Raw genomic sequence first — 18,230 nt, 5'->3', positions numbered from 1 at the left:
CATCAGGGCAGTTTTCTTTGAGAACTTCCTGGAGAATGCTTTCTAGGTTCTTACTTTGGTCATGGCTTTCAGCCAGTCCAATAATTTTTAAATTATCTCTCCTGGACCTATTTTCCAGGTCAGTGGTTTTTCCCATGAGATATTTCACATTGCCTTCTATTCTTTCATTTGTTTGGATCTGTTTAACAGCATCTTGATTTCTCATAAAGTCATTAGCTTCCATTTGCTCCAATCTAATTCTGAAGCATTGAGTTTTTGAGATTCTTTTTCCATCTGGCAAATTCGGCTTTTTAAGGCATTGTTCTCCTCATTGCCTTTTTGGGCCTCCTTTGCCATTTGAGTCAGTCTGTTTTTTAAGGTATTATTTTCCTCAGTCAGGCTGTTGACTCTCATTTCATAATTTTCTTGCATTGTTCTCATTTCTCTTCCCAATTTTTCCTCCACTTCTCTTATCTGCTTCTTCAGGTCCTCTATGGCCTGTAACCAGCTTTTATTTTCCTTTGAAGCTTTTGGTGCAGGAGTTCTGACTTCACTGTCTTCCTCCTGTTCCATGCTTTGCTCCTTTTTGTCTCCAAAATAGGAGTGTATTGTTGGAATCTTCTGTCTGCTTTGTTTCCTTTGCCTGCTCATTTTGCCACTCAATTACTTGCCTTATGGGCTTTTTGCCACAGTAGGACTCTGCCACCAGACAAGGGAGCTTTCATCCCAAATGCTGGGGTTTTCTCAGCTGCTGGAGGTATTAGATGGGTGCCTTCTCTGAGGTCTCCATACGCTCTGGAAAGCTGGACACACACCCCAGAACCTCCACCCTAGACTGCAATCCAGATCCAAACAGGTTAAAGCAAGAGCGATTACCCCTCAGACTGGTGCTTGGTCCCCCTACACTCTGCAGGCCAGGAGCTGAAGCCGCCACATGGCACTGGCTGGCTGTGCAGGAGTCTCAGCGGCTTCTCGCCCTGGGGGTAAAAGCCAGGCACTCCCACTTACTGGTCCCAAAGTCCAGACTGTACTGACCCCTCACTTTGTCCTTTGTGTCTGTGTGTTGATAAATCTGGAAATGGCCACAGCTGCTGCTGATCTGGAGTCCTTCTGGCTGGCGGCTGCTCAGGCCAGCCCTGGGGCTAAAGCCTTGGTGTGGGGCTGGGCTCGGCTCCCAGAGCACTGTGGTGTCATTTTGTGGGTTCTGCAGCTCCAAAGTTTGTTTAGAGTCCCCTTTGTACATGGATTGGGGAGGGTGGAAGCTGGAGCTGCGGGAAGGTCGTGCTTCTATTCCGCCATCTTGGCTCCGCCCCCCCAGGCTGATCTTTTCTTGAGTTCATCTATAACAGAATCCCTAACTTGCTCCAAAAAGCTCTTCCAAGACTCTTTACTTCCCCAGCCTCCCACATTGTCTCTTCCCCACCATAGGGTGAATTCATATACTGTAAAGCTCCACAGAAGAAGAGGGCCAGCTCACACATCTCCCCATTTCTCACCTGGCTGCCCTACTTTAGAATTTCTGAGTTCTCCACCATCTCACAGTGTCTGGTGTCTTCTGATGCAATACTCTTCCTTTTGTGTGTTGTCTTCCCTTTGAAAGTGTAAGCTTCTTGGGACAGGACAGTCTTTCTTCTTCTTTTTGTAATTGAAGCCCCAGGAAGGCACGTAATAGGGGCACAGGAAGTTCTTACTGAGCATGGACTACCCAATCAGTCTTATCTGAGGATCTTACTTTTTGTTTTGCTTTAACAGCTCACCATGATGTAGACATCATCAACTTTTTCGGTCTTCTTACACATTACTTCCCCTACCAGCTCTTGGATCCAATGGCAATGGCCTCCTTATTATGCCAGGAAGAAGACACGCCTTCTCTAGGCTCTGGGCATTTTCTTTGGCTCTCCAGAATGGCTGGAATTCTCTGCCTCATTTTGGCTTCCTGGATCCTGTCAAGTCTCAACTAAAAATCCAACTTCTACAAGAACCTTTTTCCCATGTCCTCTTTATTCTACCACCTTTCTTCTTTTAATTATATCCCATTTTGCACAGTCCTCCCTCATTTAAAACCAATTCATTTGCATGTCACGGCATCACTTCCCTGATGCCATGGTCCTCTTCCTGTTCAAGAATGAAGGACAAACAGCATGAACCTGCCTATAGCTTGTTTGTACATAATTGTGTACTTGCTGTCTCCCCCATTGGACTGTGAGCTCGAAGGCAGACATTGCTATTGGCCTCTTTTTGCATGCCCACCACTGGCACAAAGAAGGCATTTAATAAGTATAGAATGAATAACTACATTCTCTCCTTCTCAGAACCTCTTCGTGTGATCTTACAGTGCCTTTTTTTCCCTCCACTCTCTAAGAAAGTGGGAGACTTGTCTTTGTAAAGGCTAACCATCTACAAGGGCATTTGGTCACATCCTGCATTGTCCTCTCCAACAGTTTGTACCCTTGACCATCTCCCAAAGTTCTCTCAAGTTTTTAACCTTTTCCTATCAGCTGGTTCCTTTCCTACTGACTTTAAACATATCAGTCTCCCCATTCTTAAGGAAACCTTCCCCACCCCTAGAGCTCCTTCAATCTCATCTTTTCTTAGCCAAACTCCTTGAAAAATCTGTCTTACCTCTTGTAATGATAATAAAAACTTGAAGATCTTCTTTGCCCCATAATAAGCCTGAGGGTCTTTGAAGATCTTCCTTGTCCCCTAAAAGGCCAAATGTAATCACATGGAGCCTGTGGTGGGAGGAGCTTGCTGAAGGATGGAACAGAGAGCCCATGAAAATCTGGGAGTCAGAGTAGCTAGACAGTGGGAGAGGATGCACCTGGGGAGACATCCCCCTGCTGTGACAGCTAGGCTTGAGTGTTGGTTTGTGGGAAGGCTAAATGATAGTGTGGCTCTTTACTGTGTTATAGTGTATTAACTTCTATGCTGCTATGATGGATTTGGTTTGCTGGTGTTGGGATTTGATTTTCTGGTGTCTGAATAAATGTTTTGCTTCTGTCTTCTATGTGGAGTCTGTTATATTTTGTGATTGAAAACTATGCCAGGATATTTACAGTTGCTGTTGGCACTGTGAATATTGCATTGGTGCTACATTTGGCAAGAAGGATGGGATCACAAAATATCTGACCTCTAAGTGGAGGCAGAAGGGAAGAAGAAGAAATGGATATCTCAGAATGGGAGATTTACCTTATTCCTCCCAAGCAAGGGAGTGGGCTTTTAGTACAGGGCTCTGTGAAAACTGAGAGCTGAGGGTACTGAAGGGAGAACCGAGAGATTTAGAAACATGCTTGCAAGACTGAATACCAATAAAACCTGGGAAAGAACTAGGAGGGGTGTGTAGAAGAAGCTGAGCTTTACTAACAGGTTACTGTATTATACGTAAAAGCAGAGACGAGCTGCTACAAGAAAAACTCAGAAGGAGAAGAAACGAGCTGTTTTGAATGAGAAATTTTCTGTGTTACAATGTTCAGGTTCTCCTTTAGAGAAGCAAGCTAGAGAGTCTCAGGTGCCGGAAGTGTGTTTGGTTCAGAAAAGGAAGAAAAAAAACACTAACGAAAGGAATGCTGTGCATATAGCTTTAGCTGAGACTGAACCTAGTTGCCCTGACTACAGCTGCTAGAAGGTGTGTGGAAAATGATACAATGTTAAATGATGAGTCTTTCATCAGGGCAGAAGTTTATCCCATACTAAGAAGAAAGCAGGTGGGCAGCTAGATGGCTCTGTGAGTAAAGAGCCTGCCCCAGAGTCAGGAGGACCCGAGTTTGGTTCCAGTCTCAGACACTTAACACTCACACAAAAAAACTAGCCGTGTGACCTTGGGCAAGTTACTTAACCCCAATTGCCCCCCCAAAAAGCAGAAGCAGAAGAAGAAGAAGGAGAAGAAGAAGAAGAAAGCAGGAGAATCAGGGAGGGCAAACAAAGATCAGGGAGATAAGTGAGGATTTCGCTCAGCAGGAGGTTACGGATATGTTAAGCAGATTCACTCAAAGGATGGGAGAATCATTAGTGTCTTGGATAGTGAGAACCAGTGATGAAGGGGCTGGAGGACTGTGTGCAGATAGCACAGACTGCTTGAAATGTATAGGTATTTGTCAGAATCTTTTAGAGATTTTCACATTCAAGGAGGTAACAATATGACCAATCTATTAGCTTTTGCTGCCGATGGGTGCAATAAAACGTATCCCACTAATTCTATGTGGTCTAATGGAGACAGACCCTGGTACTTGCTTAGGAAATGTATGAGGAAGTTGAAGGAGAAGGCAATGAAAGCTGCTGTCATGGTTGGAGATGTAAATGCCCATCCTGATATCCCCTTAGCAGTTCCTCATAGGAATATCATAATGAAGACGGCTCCCCCTGCTTATAAGCACCTAATTCTGACTACTAATTGGTGAGACAGGGCACTCTCTTTCAGGGGTGCTGGATAAGATTTCACAGCTAAGTGACTTGGGAGAATGGGAAAAAGATAAATTTCCTTGAGAGAGAAGAGTAAATAGCCAGTGGATTCAAAATCAGAATAGCTTGACAATAAAAGAATTGTTTACTGCTCTATTGAGAGCAGGGGTTGATTTTAGAAGAATTGAGGGTATTCCAACTAATGAACTATACAAAATGTATCAAGAAAAGGGGCTTGAGGGGCAGCTAGGTGGTGCAGGGAATAGAGCACTGGCCCGGGAGTCAGGAGGACCTGAGTTTAAATCTGGCCTCAGACATTTAACGCAAAACTAGTCATGTGACCTCGGGCAAGTCAATTAATCCCAACTGCCCAACCTTACCCCCTCCAAAAAGCAAAAAAAAAAAAAAAAAATGAAAAAAAAAAAAAAAAAAAGGAAATTGATGTTAGACAGAATAGAGAAGTGATAACTTCCCCTAGAGATCTTCCTAAACCATGGCAATGATAATGAGCCCATGGACTCCAGAAGCATGGCTGACCCTAGATTTGTTTCTTTTTGGCTTTATGTCTGTTAAACGTGTTTGCTAGATTTGTTTCCCACAGGTTTAGTACCCTCCATCTGCAGATGCCTGATCGCTTAAGCCAGATGTCACCCCTGTCCACAACTATGATGTGTCACCCCGGACCTGGCATCAACCAAGTTCAAGATGCCAACTAAAGAACTGACCTCTCAAATGGGACCTCTTGGGGCAGGGACAGCTCTATGTCCAATTTCAGCTGGAAGTAGCTTTGGAGAAGAGACTTTTCATCACTTACCCCAAGATTTTGAGCCCCATTCATTCAAGGGGGGAATAATGGGGTGCTTGTACTCAAGCCCCACCCTAAGATATTGTTTCATGTGCTTATGTTCTGTTATCCGTTATATTATTGTAAAGTTCTGTTGACATCTGTTACCTCGAAATTCCCACTAAGCTATGTAATGAAATGTATTGTTAATGTATTTTTTGCTATGTATGGGGCATGAAAGATCCTGGGGCTGAATGCAATGGTAATGGGATTTTGAAGATTTCCCCTGCCCCCAATAGGTCAGTGTAATCACATGGAACCTGTGGTGGAGGAGTTTGATAAATGGTGGAGCAGAGCCCAAAGGAAGCTGGGACTCAGAGCAGCTAGAAGGTAGGAAAGGACACACCCAGGGAGACAGCCCCCTGCTGTGACAGCTAGGCTTGTGAGTGTTGGTTTGTGGTAAGGCTAAAGAATGGTGTGGCTTTCTGCTGTTATGGTATATTAACTTCTATTCTGCTATTACAGATTCAGCTTTCTGGTGTCTGAATAAATGTTGCTTCTGTCTTCTATATGGAAAGTCTGTTATATTTAACAATTGAGAACTATACCAGCATATTTATAGTCACCGTGGGTGCTGTGAATATTGCATTGGCACTACACCTATTTTCCTCTCTCACTCAAACAAACTGGTTTTCCTCCTCACTCTCCTGAAAGTGCTTTCTCCAAAGATATGATTGAACTCTTTAACTGCCAAATCTGATGGTCTTTCCTTAGTCCTTATCCTAACTGACCTCTCTTCTTCAGACAACACTGCTGTCCACTCTCTCCTCCAGGATCCTCACTCCTTTGGGAATTTTCTCTCCTGCTTTTCCTACTATATGTCTGACCACACTTTTTCAGTCTCTTTTGATGGCCCAGCAACCACATCACAACCCAGACTCTTTTGTATTCCCCAAAGATCTGTTCTGGGCCCTCTGTTCTTCTCCACCTTGCATTGACTGAATTGACATCTCTGCAGGTCACTGCCAGATCTCTATAACCATCTTCAGCTCAGTGAACCTCCGATCAGACTCCATCACATCAATCAAGCATCTGGGCATATCGCGACTTCATTATGGCTGTGGGAAATCAGGACACCATGAAGTAAAACCAACATCCTGAGCCTTTAGTCCCTTGAGCCAGCTAAGCCTGGAGGAGGGTTTCAGTACCTTTTTTAGGGAAAACATCCAAATTCTTGTATCAGAAGTTGAAAGAGCAGAGGAAGAAGCCAGGCCAGGATGTGAATCAGAAGAAGCCGAGTTCATCTCCAACCTCAGAAAAGTACTAGGCATGTGACCCAGGGCAAGTCACTTACTGTTTGCTTCAGGGGAGAGCTTGGTAAAAAGAAACAGAGCAGGAGGGAAAACTTGTGATGGGGGAAGGGGAGCAGGCAAGCAAAAAGAGAGCAAAGACATGATGCCCATGGACAGGGATTAATGAGTGAAGTGGTTTTCCTTGTGAATAGTAATGAGGGAGAACCTAAAAAGACACAACAGCAACTGGGTGGGGGAGGATGCTGTCAGTGCCCAAGATGAAAAAGTGCCACCGATACACTCCAAAACACAGAAGAAAGCAGAGCAGTGTGGTTACTGCTGTGTTCTTTTTGTAAAAAACCAATTCCTACATAAGAGAGATGGCCAGCCTCAAAGACAATCCTCCACGCCAATGGAGGCCACATTGGCTGGTGCTGGTCATATCTGGGGATGGGTTAGGGGTTTCAGGGTCCCAGGGGCCATTCCAGAAGGAGCCTCCAGGCTCCCTGCTTGGGCAGGCCTTGATCCTCTGAAGGCTGAGTTGAAGAAGAACAAGGAACATAGAGGGGAAGAGGTCTTCCCCTTCTCTTCCTGGGCTGGACAGTGGTCTACATGGATTTATAGAGCATGTTATGGCCTGTCCTTCATTCTTGAAGAGAACCATGACATCAGGGAGATGATGACATGATTTGTGATTGACTTTGATTTGAAAGAGGGAGGGCTATGCAAGGTCACCAGCCTCACTTTGTCCTCCAGAGCCATCTGGGTCCAGTGACCAGATATCAATCAGATCTACAGGAGGTGGCCCAAGATGCAGTAGGACTCACAGAGTGTGAGATTCCCAAAGGAGTTATAAAGCTAATGGCCCCGCCCTCAGGAGATCAATTCCAAACAACAGAAGAGGGCAGCAGGCAGGGTCAGGGTAGGAAAAGGGCTGAGAATGAAGACTACTGCCCAGCCTCACTTACTTCTTCTCTTCAGTCCCATTCTCCTTGCCCATCCTCCAACAGAGACCAAAAAAGGAGAAGGCCTTGGGATCCCAGATGGGATCTAAAAAATTGCATTATATAATTGTGATGGACTGCTACTGTGCTATAAGAAATGACTGAGTTGAGAATAGTTAGAGTCTCATTTACCCCGGAGACCTCTCCCTCCAAGTAATATTATGAGAGACATATGAAGGTTGGGCAACTGTGACCCAATGGTAAAGGTGTGGATGGCACCCTAGGAGTGATGTGATGGGAGACATGGATGCATAATATAGATATAAAGGGAAATACATTAAGAAAATTAGGAGAACATAGACCATACCACCTATTGGACTTATGGATAGAAGAATTTATGAATGAACAATAGAGAACATTGGTGTAAAATGGATAATTTTGATTAAATTTAAAAGGTTTCTTTACAAATAAAACCAATGATGCCAAGACTACAAGGAAAACAGAAAATCAGGGGAAAATTTTTTGTCAACAATTTCTTAGATATAGGTCTCATATCTTAAATATATATAGAACTGCTAAATTTATAAGAATGTGAGTCACTCCCCAATTGATAAATGGTCAAGGGATATGAAAAGGTAGTTTTTGATGAAGAAATCAAAACTATATAGTCATATGACAAAATGCTCAAAATCATTATTGATTAGAGAAATGTAAATTAAAAAACTCTGAAATATCATCTGACACTTATCAGATTAGTTAAAATGATAAATGTTGAATGGCATTTGGAAAAATGGGGTATTAAATTAACTGATCCAACCATTTTGGTGAGCGATCCAGAATTATACCCCAAAAGTTCTAAAACTGTATAACTCTCTGACCCAGCAATACCACCAATGAGGTCTCTTTCCCAAGTTGATTGGGCAAAAGGAAAAGAATCTGTATGTTCTAAAATATTTATAGCAATCATCTTTGTGATGGTGAAGAAATATAAATTGAGGGGATGTTCATCGGTTGGGAAATGGCTAAAAAATTGCATTATATAATTGTGATGGACTGCTACTGTGCTATAAGAAATGACTGAGTTTGGAAAAACATGGAAAAATTTGTTGCAAATAATGACAAGTGAAATGAGCAGAGTCAAGAGAACAATACATAAAAAGAACAGGCTATTCTGAGTATTAGAAATACTCAAATCAGCTACAAAGATCCTATGGAGGAAGACACTGTCTATCTCCAGAGAAAGAAGTGATGAACAGAAGCAGCCATAGTACGGTTACATGTTTATAAATCTGTGCCAAATGTTGGCCTTCTCCAGTGAGGGGTAGGAAGGGAGGGATCTAATTCAGGACTAAAAATGTAACAAAAAGTTAAATTAATATAATGACCTTTTCTCCATCGTCTTGCTTCTTGAACTCTAGGTGGGCTTTGCCGCTGTCATTTTGTTTTCCTAGACACTCTCTGTCTCTAGCTCCTCTGGGGCACAATCCCCCCTCTGTCCTCCTCTCCATCTGATGGAGACTTCTCAGCTTCCTTTGTGGCTCTTGGTCCAGGTCAGTGCCACTATGAGCTCTTACGGGGCTCCGTCCTGGGCCCTCTGCTTTTGTCCCTCTTTATGATTTCAGAAGAGAACTCAGAACAGAGCCTTGGCTAAGCCATGGTGAATAGGGTAACCTATAAGAGAAATTATTATTAAATACTCAATTACGGGGAAGATCCCGGGTTTTTTCTCTTTCCTATTTCCTGGTTCTAAGCTCAGTGTCTTGAAGCTAAGGCAAATAGATGAGATTACCCGAGGCAGGTGTGGACTAGGTAGGAGAGAAGTCTCCCAGGTCTGGGCTGGGACCACCTCAGACTGAAAAAGCTTAGTTAGGATTAAAAGGTAAAGAGAGTCGAATCAAGGTCCATCAGGCCTCTTGTATTCTCCTCACAGGTTGGGAGTGGAAGTAGACTTTTGTCCGGATTTTCCAGATTTGTTCTGGAAGAGGATCAAAATGATATCACTATGCTAGAGTCAAGTTTCAGTGTGTCCCACTGTGGCTGATTAGGTTCTACCACAGGTGGGGCACAGAGAGTCCCTGGGAATATTTGGGGTGGATGCTCTAAGTTTACACATCTTGTGTTTCTCTTCAGCTGTCTCAGTTTTGCTTTGCTCACAGAGCACAGCACCTTCTCTGATGTGGGCACACCACGCTGAACAGTCTTGTGCCAGTGTCTCCCATGTTACCCCGTCAATTCCAAAGTTAAGAGAGACCTTGACAGTGTCCCTGTATCACTGTTTTTGACCTGACTGTGAATGCTTGTGCTTTGTGAATTCTCTATAAAATAGTCTTTATGGCAAGTGTACTTTTGTATTCCAGTAACATGAGTTGGGCTCTCTGAGGCAGAGTCTGAGTGCTTGGCAGTTTAGTTTGAGAAGGGTCCTCAGTGCCTGGTGCCTTGTCCTGCCGGGTGATCTTCAGAATCTTCCCGAGACAATTCAAATGGAAGTGATTGGCAGGGTAGGTCTGAGTAAAGTCTCTTTGTCTAAGACCGAGTGACACAAAATCAGGTCTCCCGGCCCCTCATTAGAATAAGCCCACCTCCCATCATAACACTGATTCTTGCATTACTTATTGACCAATCAGAGTTGATTTCCACTTTCTGGGAACACCCACTCTCCAGGGTATCGAAACACCAGCCAGGCTTCCTGGATTCTTCTTTGTTTTACCAAAGAGAGCCCATAACCACTTTGCTAATTATTTGCTAGTTATATTTAATAAAATGATTAATTACCCAGAACCTATGTCTCTCACATCATACCTACATGAAGATCCACCAAGGGAGCCTGAGACAGGGTGGACAGACAGGCAGGGGCATCCAAAAGTGAGCAGGGCCACAAAATGCTAGAGTAGAGGGTATAAAGAGAAGGCAAACGGCATCATCAGAGGCTACAGAGCAGCGCCAAATGGAGAGGGCTGAGCCAACACCATTAGATCTGGCAGTTACAAGATCACGGGTCTGTTGGCAGAAAGCAGCTGACGCAGCTGACGAAGGAGGGCTGAAGCCAGCTGGCAGGTCTGGAGAGAGTGAGAGGAAGAGAACTGAAGTTAGAGACTATCCCTGATGCCCTTCTCAAAGCCTTTCGCTACCAAAGGGAAGAGAGCTAAGCCACAAACAGATCACCTGAGCATTCTGGAGGGAATGGTGAGGCGCGGAAACCTTCTTATGCAATACAAAGTGACTGGGGCAGCAGGGTCGCAAGTGGACCCAGCTCTAGGCCTGGAGTCAGGAAGGCCTGAGTTCAAATCAGACACTTGCCAGCTGTGTGACCCTGGGCAAGTCACTTCACCCTATTTGCCACCATTTCCTCATCTGTAAAATGAGCCGGAGAAGGCAATGGCAAACCCGTCCAGCATCTTTGTGAAGAAAACCTCCAGTGGGTCATAAAGAACCACACACAACCACAACAAAGCTGTCTACTGGGAAAGAGGCCTAAGAGGGAGAGGCTGGAGTAGTGCCCAGAAGGGCTGACAAATGGGGCGCCTGCTGGGGAGAAGTCTGCCTGGGCAAGAGAGAGAGTAACTGCCTCCTGCGAGCCAGGGCTCTGGGAGGCGCAGGAGGGGAGGATGAAGGAGAGGAGCCCGTGGGCAAGGGCTTCCTGTCCTTGAGAAGACAGAGCTGTGTGATGGAAAGACTGCGGCAGGGAGGGGCTTCTGAGCAGCTCTGGTGGAGGGGGAGGAGGGGGCGTCCCTGCAGAGACAGAGCACCAGGGAAGCATCGGGAAGGGCTGCCAGAGCCGGGGCTGGACGGAAGGAAGCCCCAGGAGGAGAGGCTGAGCATGATGGGGAATCCAGAGGGGAAACGGCCCCAGGCTGGTGCTGGGGACCCCTGGGGACAGGATCAGGGCCCACAGGGGCCTCCTGGGCTCCCGGGCGGCTTCCGGCCTGAGCGTCCTCCGTGGGGGAGGGCCCGGCCCGGCCATGCTCTGACAGCACCTGCTCCTCTCACAGCACCCGGGAGCCTCGGCTGCCTCTGGAGCCTGGTCCTGCTGGGGCCGCTCCCTCACCTGGGGAAGGGCCCAGTCCCGTCTCTCACTCCTGACAGAGGCCCCAGACCTTACCAGGCTCTTCCTTGTCTCCCCTCTCCCCACACTCCCAGGACAGAGGGGGCCGCTGAGGGCACAGGCCCGGAGGGAGGCGGCCTCCTCTTCTGGAGTTCCAGTCTGGCTTCAGACCCTGCCTAGCCGGGTGACCCTGGGCCAGTCACTGCACCCGGCCTGCCTCAGTTTCCTCATCTGTAAAGCCAGCTGGAGAACGACAGGCCAACCCCTTCCAGCGTCTCTGCCGAGAAGTCCCAGCAGGGTCAGGACCGGACAGGCCTGAGAAAGGCTGAGAGCAAAGGTGCGGAGGCGGGATTCCTCTCTTCTGGCGCAGAGCCCTGCACATGGCAAGTGCTTACTAAATGCTCAGGCTGGAAGGGGGAGCGAGGGAAAAGTCCCTCCCCCAGCCCCCCGGGAGTCCGGACAACAGGCCCCACCCCCACGGAGCACGCACCCACAATTACTTACTCCCTTGCACACGCACCCCCTTTCCTCCCCGTGGCAGCCACACTACGTAACCGGAGCCAGGTCCCAGAATGTTTGGGAGGCCGGGCAGAGCCTCCGCCCCCTCCCCTCTCTCCTGGGACCAGAGCCTCGGTTATGGGGCCTGTGACGTCACTCTCCTCCAGGCCCCCCCTTCTCCCCCCCCACCCCTTCTTCCCCGTCCTGGGCGCGTCCTCCTCCAGTGTAAGACGCTGGAGGGCAGGCGCCTAATGTGTGCTCACTGCCCCAGTGATCCCCAGACCACCCCAGAGGTGCTGCTGTTGTCATTCCATTCTTACAAGGAGGGAAACTGAGGCAGAGGCCAGCAGCTGCCTGGTGGGAGGCACAGGATCGGTTCTGGGACTTTGGAAAAAGACTCCAACGACTCTTTTCTTTTGGGGGAGCAGGGGGACCCCCCCCAAGTAGGGAAACCGGTCTCTAGCCAGAGGAGTCTGGTGGTTCAGGGCCCAGAATCGGGGCCTGCAACCGGAAAGATCCAAGTTCAAATCTGACCTCAGACACTCAGGGAGAGCCTGGGCTTCACCTCTGTCAGCCTCAGTTTCCCCAGCTGTAGAATAAGGATCTCTCCATGGCAGGTTGTGCAAAAACCCAGCCTGACCCCACTTTGTCTGGTGGACACTTGAACTCAGAACCCACAGCCTCTCTGAGGGGCCCTGAACGCCTCCCCCAGCCCCATGTTACAGAGGAGGGTTCAGAAGGCGCCTCCCCCTTCCCCCATCCTCCCCAGGGGGCAGGGGCAGCAGCCCCAGGAAGGCGGATGACCCACAGATGAAGATTCAGCCTTCTGTAGGATTCATCTTTTCCTACCTCATTGGCTTCTACTTTCTGACCCTATTTGGAATTTTTTTGGCAAAAAAAATACTGGAATGGTTTGCAGGTCCCTTCTCCAGTTCGTTTTACAGCTGAGCAAACTGAGGCAAAGCCAGGGAAGTGACTTACCCAGGGTCACACAGCAAGGAAGTGTCTGAGGCCAACTCTAAAAGTGGTCTTTTCCATCCCTGGACCCAGCTCTACTCAGCATACCACCGACCTGCTAACGGCCTTTGAGCAGAGGAAGCATCCTCTTTCCTTTTAAAAAATGTCCCTTTCGAGGCGGCTAAGTGGTGCAGTGAGTAAATTGCCAGCCCCAGAGTCAGGAGGACCCGAGTTCTGGCCTCAGACACTTAACACCCACACAAAAAAACTAGCCATGTAACCTTGGGCAAGTTACTTAACCCCTTAAGCCCTCCAAAAGGCAAACAAAAAGTCCCTTTTTTACCCCCTTCTTGCCCAAGGACCCTGCCTGAAGTTACCGGAACTCCTCTGTACTGTCTGGAAGAAAAACCCAAACAGATCCACATGTACATATTTATACACATATGTACACACACGTGTCCAAGCATATACACACAGAATCATATGGACAGCTAAGGTGGCACCCTGGAGAGAGCACTGAGTTTGGAATCACCCATGTGAGCTCAAATCTGGCCTTACTAGCTACGTGCCCCTGGGCAAGTCACTAAGCCCTGTTTGCTTGGCGAGGTGGAAAAGAAAATGACCATGCACTCCAGTGCCTTTGCCAGGAGAACCCAAATGGGGCTACAGAGAATCAGACCTGGCTTAGAAAAGACTAAACAACAAACATTCACACACACACATATCAGAAAAAATAAACACACATAACTATATACATCCACATAAATGTATCCACGCAGAACAGAAAATCTTGGAACTTGAAGAAGCTATTTCAATCCCCACCAAGGATGTGGGGCACACTCTGGCTGTAACCTGTGCTCCCCCATTCTGCTGTCCCTCCCAAGGACCCTGACAATTTCCTAACAGGACCAAACAGGACAATATTTCTAAGGCTTGTGGCACACAGCAGACACTGTATGACCAGCCCCAACCTCCTTTCCAGTCTTCTTGCACCTTCCTCCCCTCCACCTCCTCTCTGACCCAGGGACACTGGCCTTTGACCTGTGACCAAGACCCTCCATCCTCTAACCCTGTGCCTTTCCAATGGCTTTCTCTGATGCATGAAATGTTTTCCCTCTTCATCTGGGCCTCCCAGTCTCCTTCAAAACTCTGCTAAAATCTCGTTTTCTGAAAACAAGCTTTTCCTGGCCCCTGACACTGCCAGAGCCTTCCCCATCAGGGTACCTCCCACTTATACTGTAGAGGGTTTGTTTGGACACAGCTGCAGACATGTAGTCTCCCCCATTAGGCTGAGCCCCTGGAAGGCAGTAATGGTTTTTTTTTTCTTTTTGAGAAAGAGTTGAGTTTATTTTGTTTCTCGGATGGACATTTTGTATCCACAGAAGAACAGGGCCTGACACAGAGTAGCCACTCTCTAAATGCTTATTGACTGACCAGAGAAATGGAAAATGGGAGGGACTCTGACACCTGGGAAGGCTTGTGTGGCCTGGGGCAGGACATGAGCAGAACCAGGAGGACAATTCCTGCTCTGCAGACAGCCCTGCCAAGGACAGCCTGAGTCTGGCAGGAGGAAGCTTCCTTGGCTCTCTGGGATTCCAGGTTTGCTGAGGCTGGTCAGGACTGTGGCTGGACTGCACTCACCTGGGAGGAGGGTCTCTGGGCGCCAGGAGCCATTCCCTCTGGCTCCAGGCTTTGGTCCTCTGCAGACTGAGCTGGGGAGGGACAAGGATAGCAGAGGGGGGAGTCTTTGTCTTCTCTTCCTAGGCTGGGTGCTGACCTGTCCAGAATTAGAATGAGGTCTTAGAGGAGTTACTTGGCTCTGCAATCAGGAGAGCAACCCACCACAGAAGGGCAGCAGGGAGGTCAGGTTTGGAAATGAACTTGGCCTAAACAGGAAAAAGATTTACCACCCGCTCTAACTCCTTCCCTTCCCTTTGGCCTTGTGCCCCTCCCCCATCCTCATACAGAGACCTAGGAGGTAGAAAGGGCTTAGGATCCCAGATGGGATGAGACCAGGTCGAGCCTCAATAACCCCTGACCCAGAGCTCTCCCTCCCAGTGATACTATGGGCGCCATATGAAGCTTGGGCACCTATAACCCAAAGGTAAAGGGGGGGATGGCACCCTAGGACCCATGGGATGTTTCAGGGATACTGGCCAGTAACAGGGGCAGGCAGCAGCCCCAGAATCCAGGCCAGTCCCTGACGTACCTGGAGGGCACTCTGGAAGAGGACAGCTGGGGAAGATGAGGTCCAAAGGAGAAGGCATCCAGCAAAGTCGGATGCAGCCAGGGGTCCTCACTCAGACCTGCCTCAGACCTGCACGTGCAAGGCTGATTTCAAAAAGGCAGAGAGATCTCAGCTCCAGGGGAAGAAGGCAGAGAAATCTCAGAGCCAAGGGAAGGCAGAAAGATCTCGGATTCAAAGGAGGAACGCAAAGCACTGTGAATCCCAAGTTGCTGTTTTCAGCCACACACTCTGGAAAGGTCCTCCTTTTCCCAAGAACCTCACCCGACCCAAGCCCTGAGGCCCCCAGGAAGGGCCTTTTCTGCCAATCACACCCAGGATCAGAACTTGAGGCCCCTCCTTTCCTCTCTTTCCCAAGCCCAGCCCGCCATCACGTGGAATGTCTTGGCCACTGAAATGACTCCCTTCTTCCCAGGCCTCAAAACTCCACCCCAGGGATGGAATTCCTCCTGGACCTCCCTGGCGAGTCATCTAGGAGGGCTTCCCCTCCCCCATTCTTCCACCGCCTCTCCCACTCCTGGACTCAGACTCTCCTCTCCAAAATTTCGAGCTCTCCCCTTGCCACACTCATCTTCTCCCTCAGCCTCCCGGTTCTCCCAGGCTCTCTCCTCCCCTGGTGCCCTCACCCCCTCAGGCAGGCGTCCCTGCCCTTCCTTTTCATTTAAATGCTGCTCGATCACAAATGTATCTGTAATACAATATTTAACTAGGTATATCTTGCTTTAAATTAGAAAGTTTAAAAAAATGAGGTTCTTGAGATAAAAGAATAGCAAAATCCTCTGAAGAGACCCCAGTCTGTGAAGTTCCTTGGGACTTTCTACACAGACTGAGGTATGAGATCTTGCCAACCCTTCTGAGAGTGTGTTGTGAAGTTTGCGGCACTAGGGCCTCTCCCAGGGGAAGTGAAGAGACTTACCAAGAAAGAGAGACTTCATTTACGATCTTTGGAAAATCATGGAATTGTATCTGGTCATCATCAGTATGTGGTGAAGCTACATTTTTGATACTTAGTAAGAATAACCTCCTAGCCCTGAACTACCCTAATTAGTGAAATGTTGCTATTTGAGGGGAAGTTTCTTGGGACTTTGGTCTGCTTCTATTCTGTTTTTTTTGGAGGGGGGGGCCTTTTGGAGGGCAATTGGGGTTAAGTAACTTGCCCAAGGTTACACAGCTAGTTATTTTTTGGGTGGGTGTTAAGTGTCTGAGGCCAGAGCTGATCCCGGGTCCTCCCGACTCTGGGGCCAGCGCTTTACTCACTGTGCCACCTAGCCGCCCCCTATTCTAAGTTTTGATTTCAGATATTTGATAGCTCTCTTAAAGCCACTAGTCCAGTCATCCAAGGGAAATGTCATGTGCTCCTGCAGTCCGAGGACTGTTATAAGTGGATGTCTATCTCTGAAGAAATGACCTTGCCAAGGTGAAGGTAAGAGACTTTTGACTTAGTCTCCCCATTTCAGTAAGCACTCATTTTCCCACACAGGTGTATCTGGGCCTGACTGTGATACCCTGGGGTGTGTGGTACCCTGGGGTGTGTGGTACCCTGGGGTGTGTGGCGAACCTTTCTGTATGATTGGGTAATGACTCTAACTCACACCTGAAATCAAACAGAACTAAAGAACGGCACTGATGCTGCTGTGTCCCTCCTGTCCTCCCTCACATAGCAAATTCCCCTGATAAGGACAAGTGTCAAGGACAATGATGCCTCATTTCTTCAGTATAATAAAGCCTCAGACACTAGCTGTGTGATCCTGGGCAAGTCACTTAACCCTGATTGCCTTTAAAAAAAAGGGAAAAGCTCCCACTAACTTTTGACTGAATAACATATGCTAGTATAGTGCTGTTATAGGGAGGAATCATTAAAATTGTTGCTTGAATTATACATCATAGAGACTGAGGCTTTACGAATTTAGTTTATAGGAGATGGCGACCACAACATCCTTTCATTATATTAACACGATCATAATGTCCTCCTGGGGTCAGGGATGATTGGGATCAGATTTAGATTTGTTGTTGTTTAGTTGTGACCCCAATTGGGGTTTCCTTGGCAGACACTAGAGGGGTTTGCCATGTCCTTCTCAAGGTCATTTTACAGATAAGAAACCAAGGCACACAGTTAAGTGATTTTCCAGGGGTCACGCCAATAAATAAGTATCTGAGGCAAGATCTGAGCTCAGGAAGAAGAGTCTTCCTGACCCCAGGCCTGCATTCTATCCACTGTGCCATCTAATTGCAGATTTAGATAAAGGTAAGATAAAAAGGAATGAAGAGTAATGAATGTGAAATTTTTTTAGATTAAATGGAGCAGGAATCTGTCTGGTGTTTTAAGAATTGGTGACATTCAAGGATGTGCTATCGACTTCACCTGGGAGGAATGGGAGCTGCTGGACCCTGGGCAGAAGGCCCTGTACAGAGATGTGATGCTAGAGGACTATAGAAACCTGGTCTGCCTGGGTAAGGACAACTTCTTCCTTTAAAAAGCATAGATTGGGGTGGCTAGGTAGTGTACCCAGTAGAGCACTGACCCTGGAGTCAGGAGAACCTGAGCTCGAATCTGCACTCAGACACTTAACACAAAAAAACTAGCCATGTGACCTTGGGCAAGTCACTTAACCCTAATTGCCCTACCTTTCCCCTCCAAAAAAAAGGAAAATAAAACCCCCAAAGACATGTATTTCATTTTATCCATATCTTTTCGTTTTTCATTCTCTAGATTTCCCCCTGCATCCCTCTCTGTACCCCTTTTCACATAGCCACCCCTTAAAATAAAGAACTTTTTAAAAGAGGAAAAAAATTGGCAAAATTGATTGACATCTTCAAAAAAAAAATAGGATTTTATATGCAGTTTCTCAGCCTATGGATCCAAACTTCTGCAAAGGCCTGGAAAGAGGAGATGTTTTCTCCTGCTTCTTCTTTGAGGCCAAGTTTGTTATATTTTTGCAACATTTTGTATCATTTGTTTTGTCTTGGTCTTTCTCTCCAGTTACATTGTTGTCATTGTGAAAATGGTTTTCTTGGCTCTGCATCAGTTCATGGAAATTTTCCCATGGTTCTTTGTATTATCATAATTGTTGTTTCTTAGGGCATGGTGATG

General features: G+C 47.2%; 2 protein-coding genes and 1 long non-coding RNA gene across 4 annotated transcripts in view; 1 reads left to right on the top strand and 2 right to left on the bottom strand.

Moving 5' to 3' along the window:
- The window catches only part of LOC138168152 (zinc finger protein 420-like), a 114,700-nt gene extending 99,262 nt beyond the window's left edge, over nt 1–15,438 (bottom strand). Inside the window, exons 1-2 of one of the 2 annotated variants that reach the window (XM_069097193.1) lie at nt 15,104–15,438; nt 14,536–14,671 (exon numbers count right to left, since the gene is read on the bottom strand). In XM_069097193.1, coding sequence (XP_068953294.1) covers nt 14,536–14,568 — 33 coding nt within the window. In that variant the 5' untranslated portion in view covers nt 14,569–14,671; nt 15,104–15,438. The remainder of the gene's footprint in view (nt 1–14,535; nt 14,672–15,103) is intronic. The other variant, XM_069097194.1, reaches the window with a different exon arrangement.
- The window catches only part of LOC138168177 (KRAB domain-containing protein 4-like), a 367,151-nt gene that overhangs the window by 254,744 nt on the left and 94,177 nt on the right, over nt 1–18,230 (bottom strand). The gene's annotated exons all lie outside the window — the stretch shown is intronic.
- Nucleotides 15,647–17,930, top strand: LOC138168197 (uncharacterized). The gene is made up of 2 exons (XR_011170062.1): nt 15,647–16,562; nt 17,431–17,930. It is a non-coding gene; the product is annotated as an uncharacterized lncRNA (long non-coding RNA).

The sequence above is a fragment of the Petaurus breviceps genome, unplaced genomic scaffold (genome assembly GCF_028583685.1).
Source record: "Petaurus breviceps papuanus isolate PSGF00001 unplaced genomic scaffold, PetGlider_PUasm1.0 355, whole genome shotgun sequence".
In the NCBI taxonomy this organism is placed as follows: Eukaryota; Metazoa; Chordata; class Mammalia; order Diprotodontia; family Petauridae; genus Petaurus; species Petaurus breviceps.
This window is presented reverse-complemented; position numbering and strand designations above follow the sequence as displayed.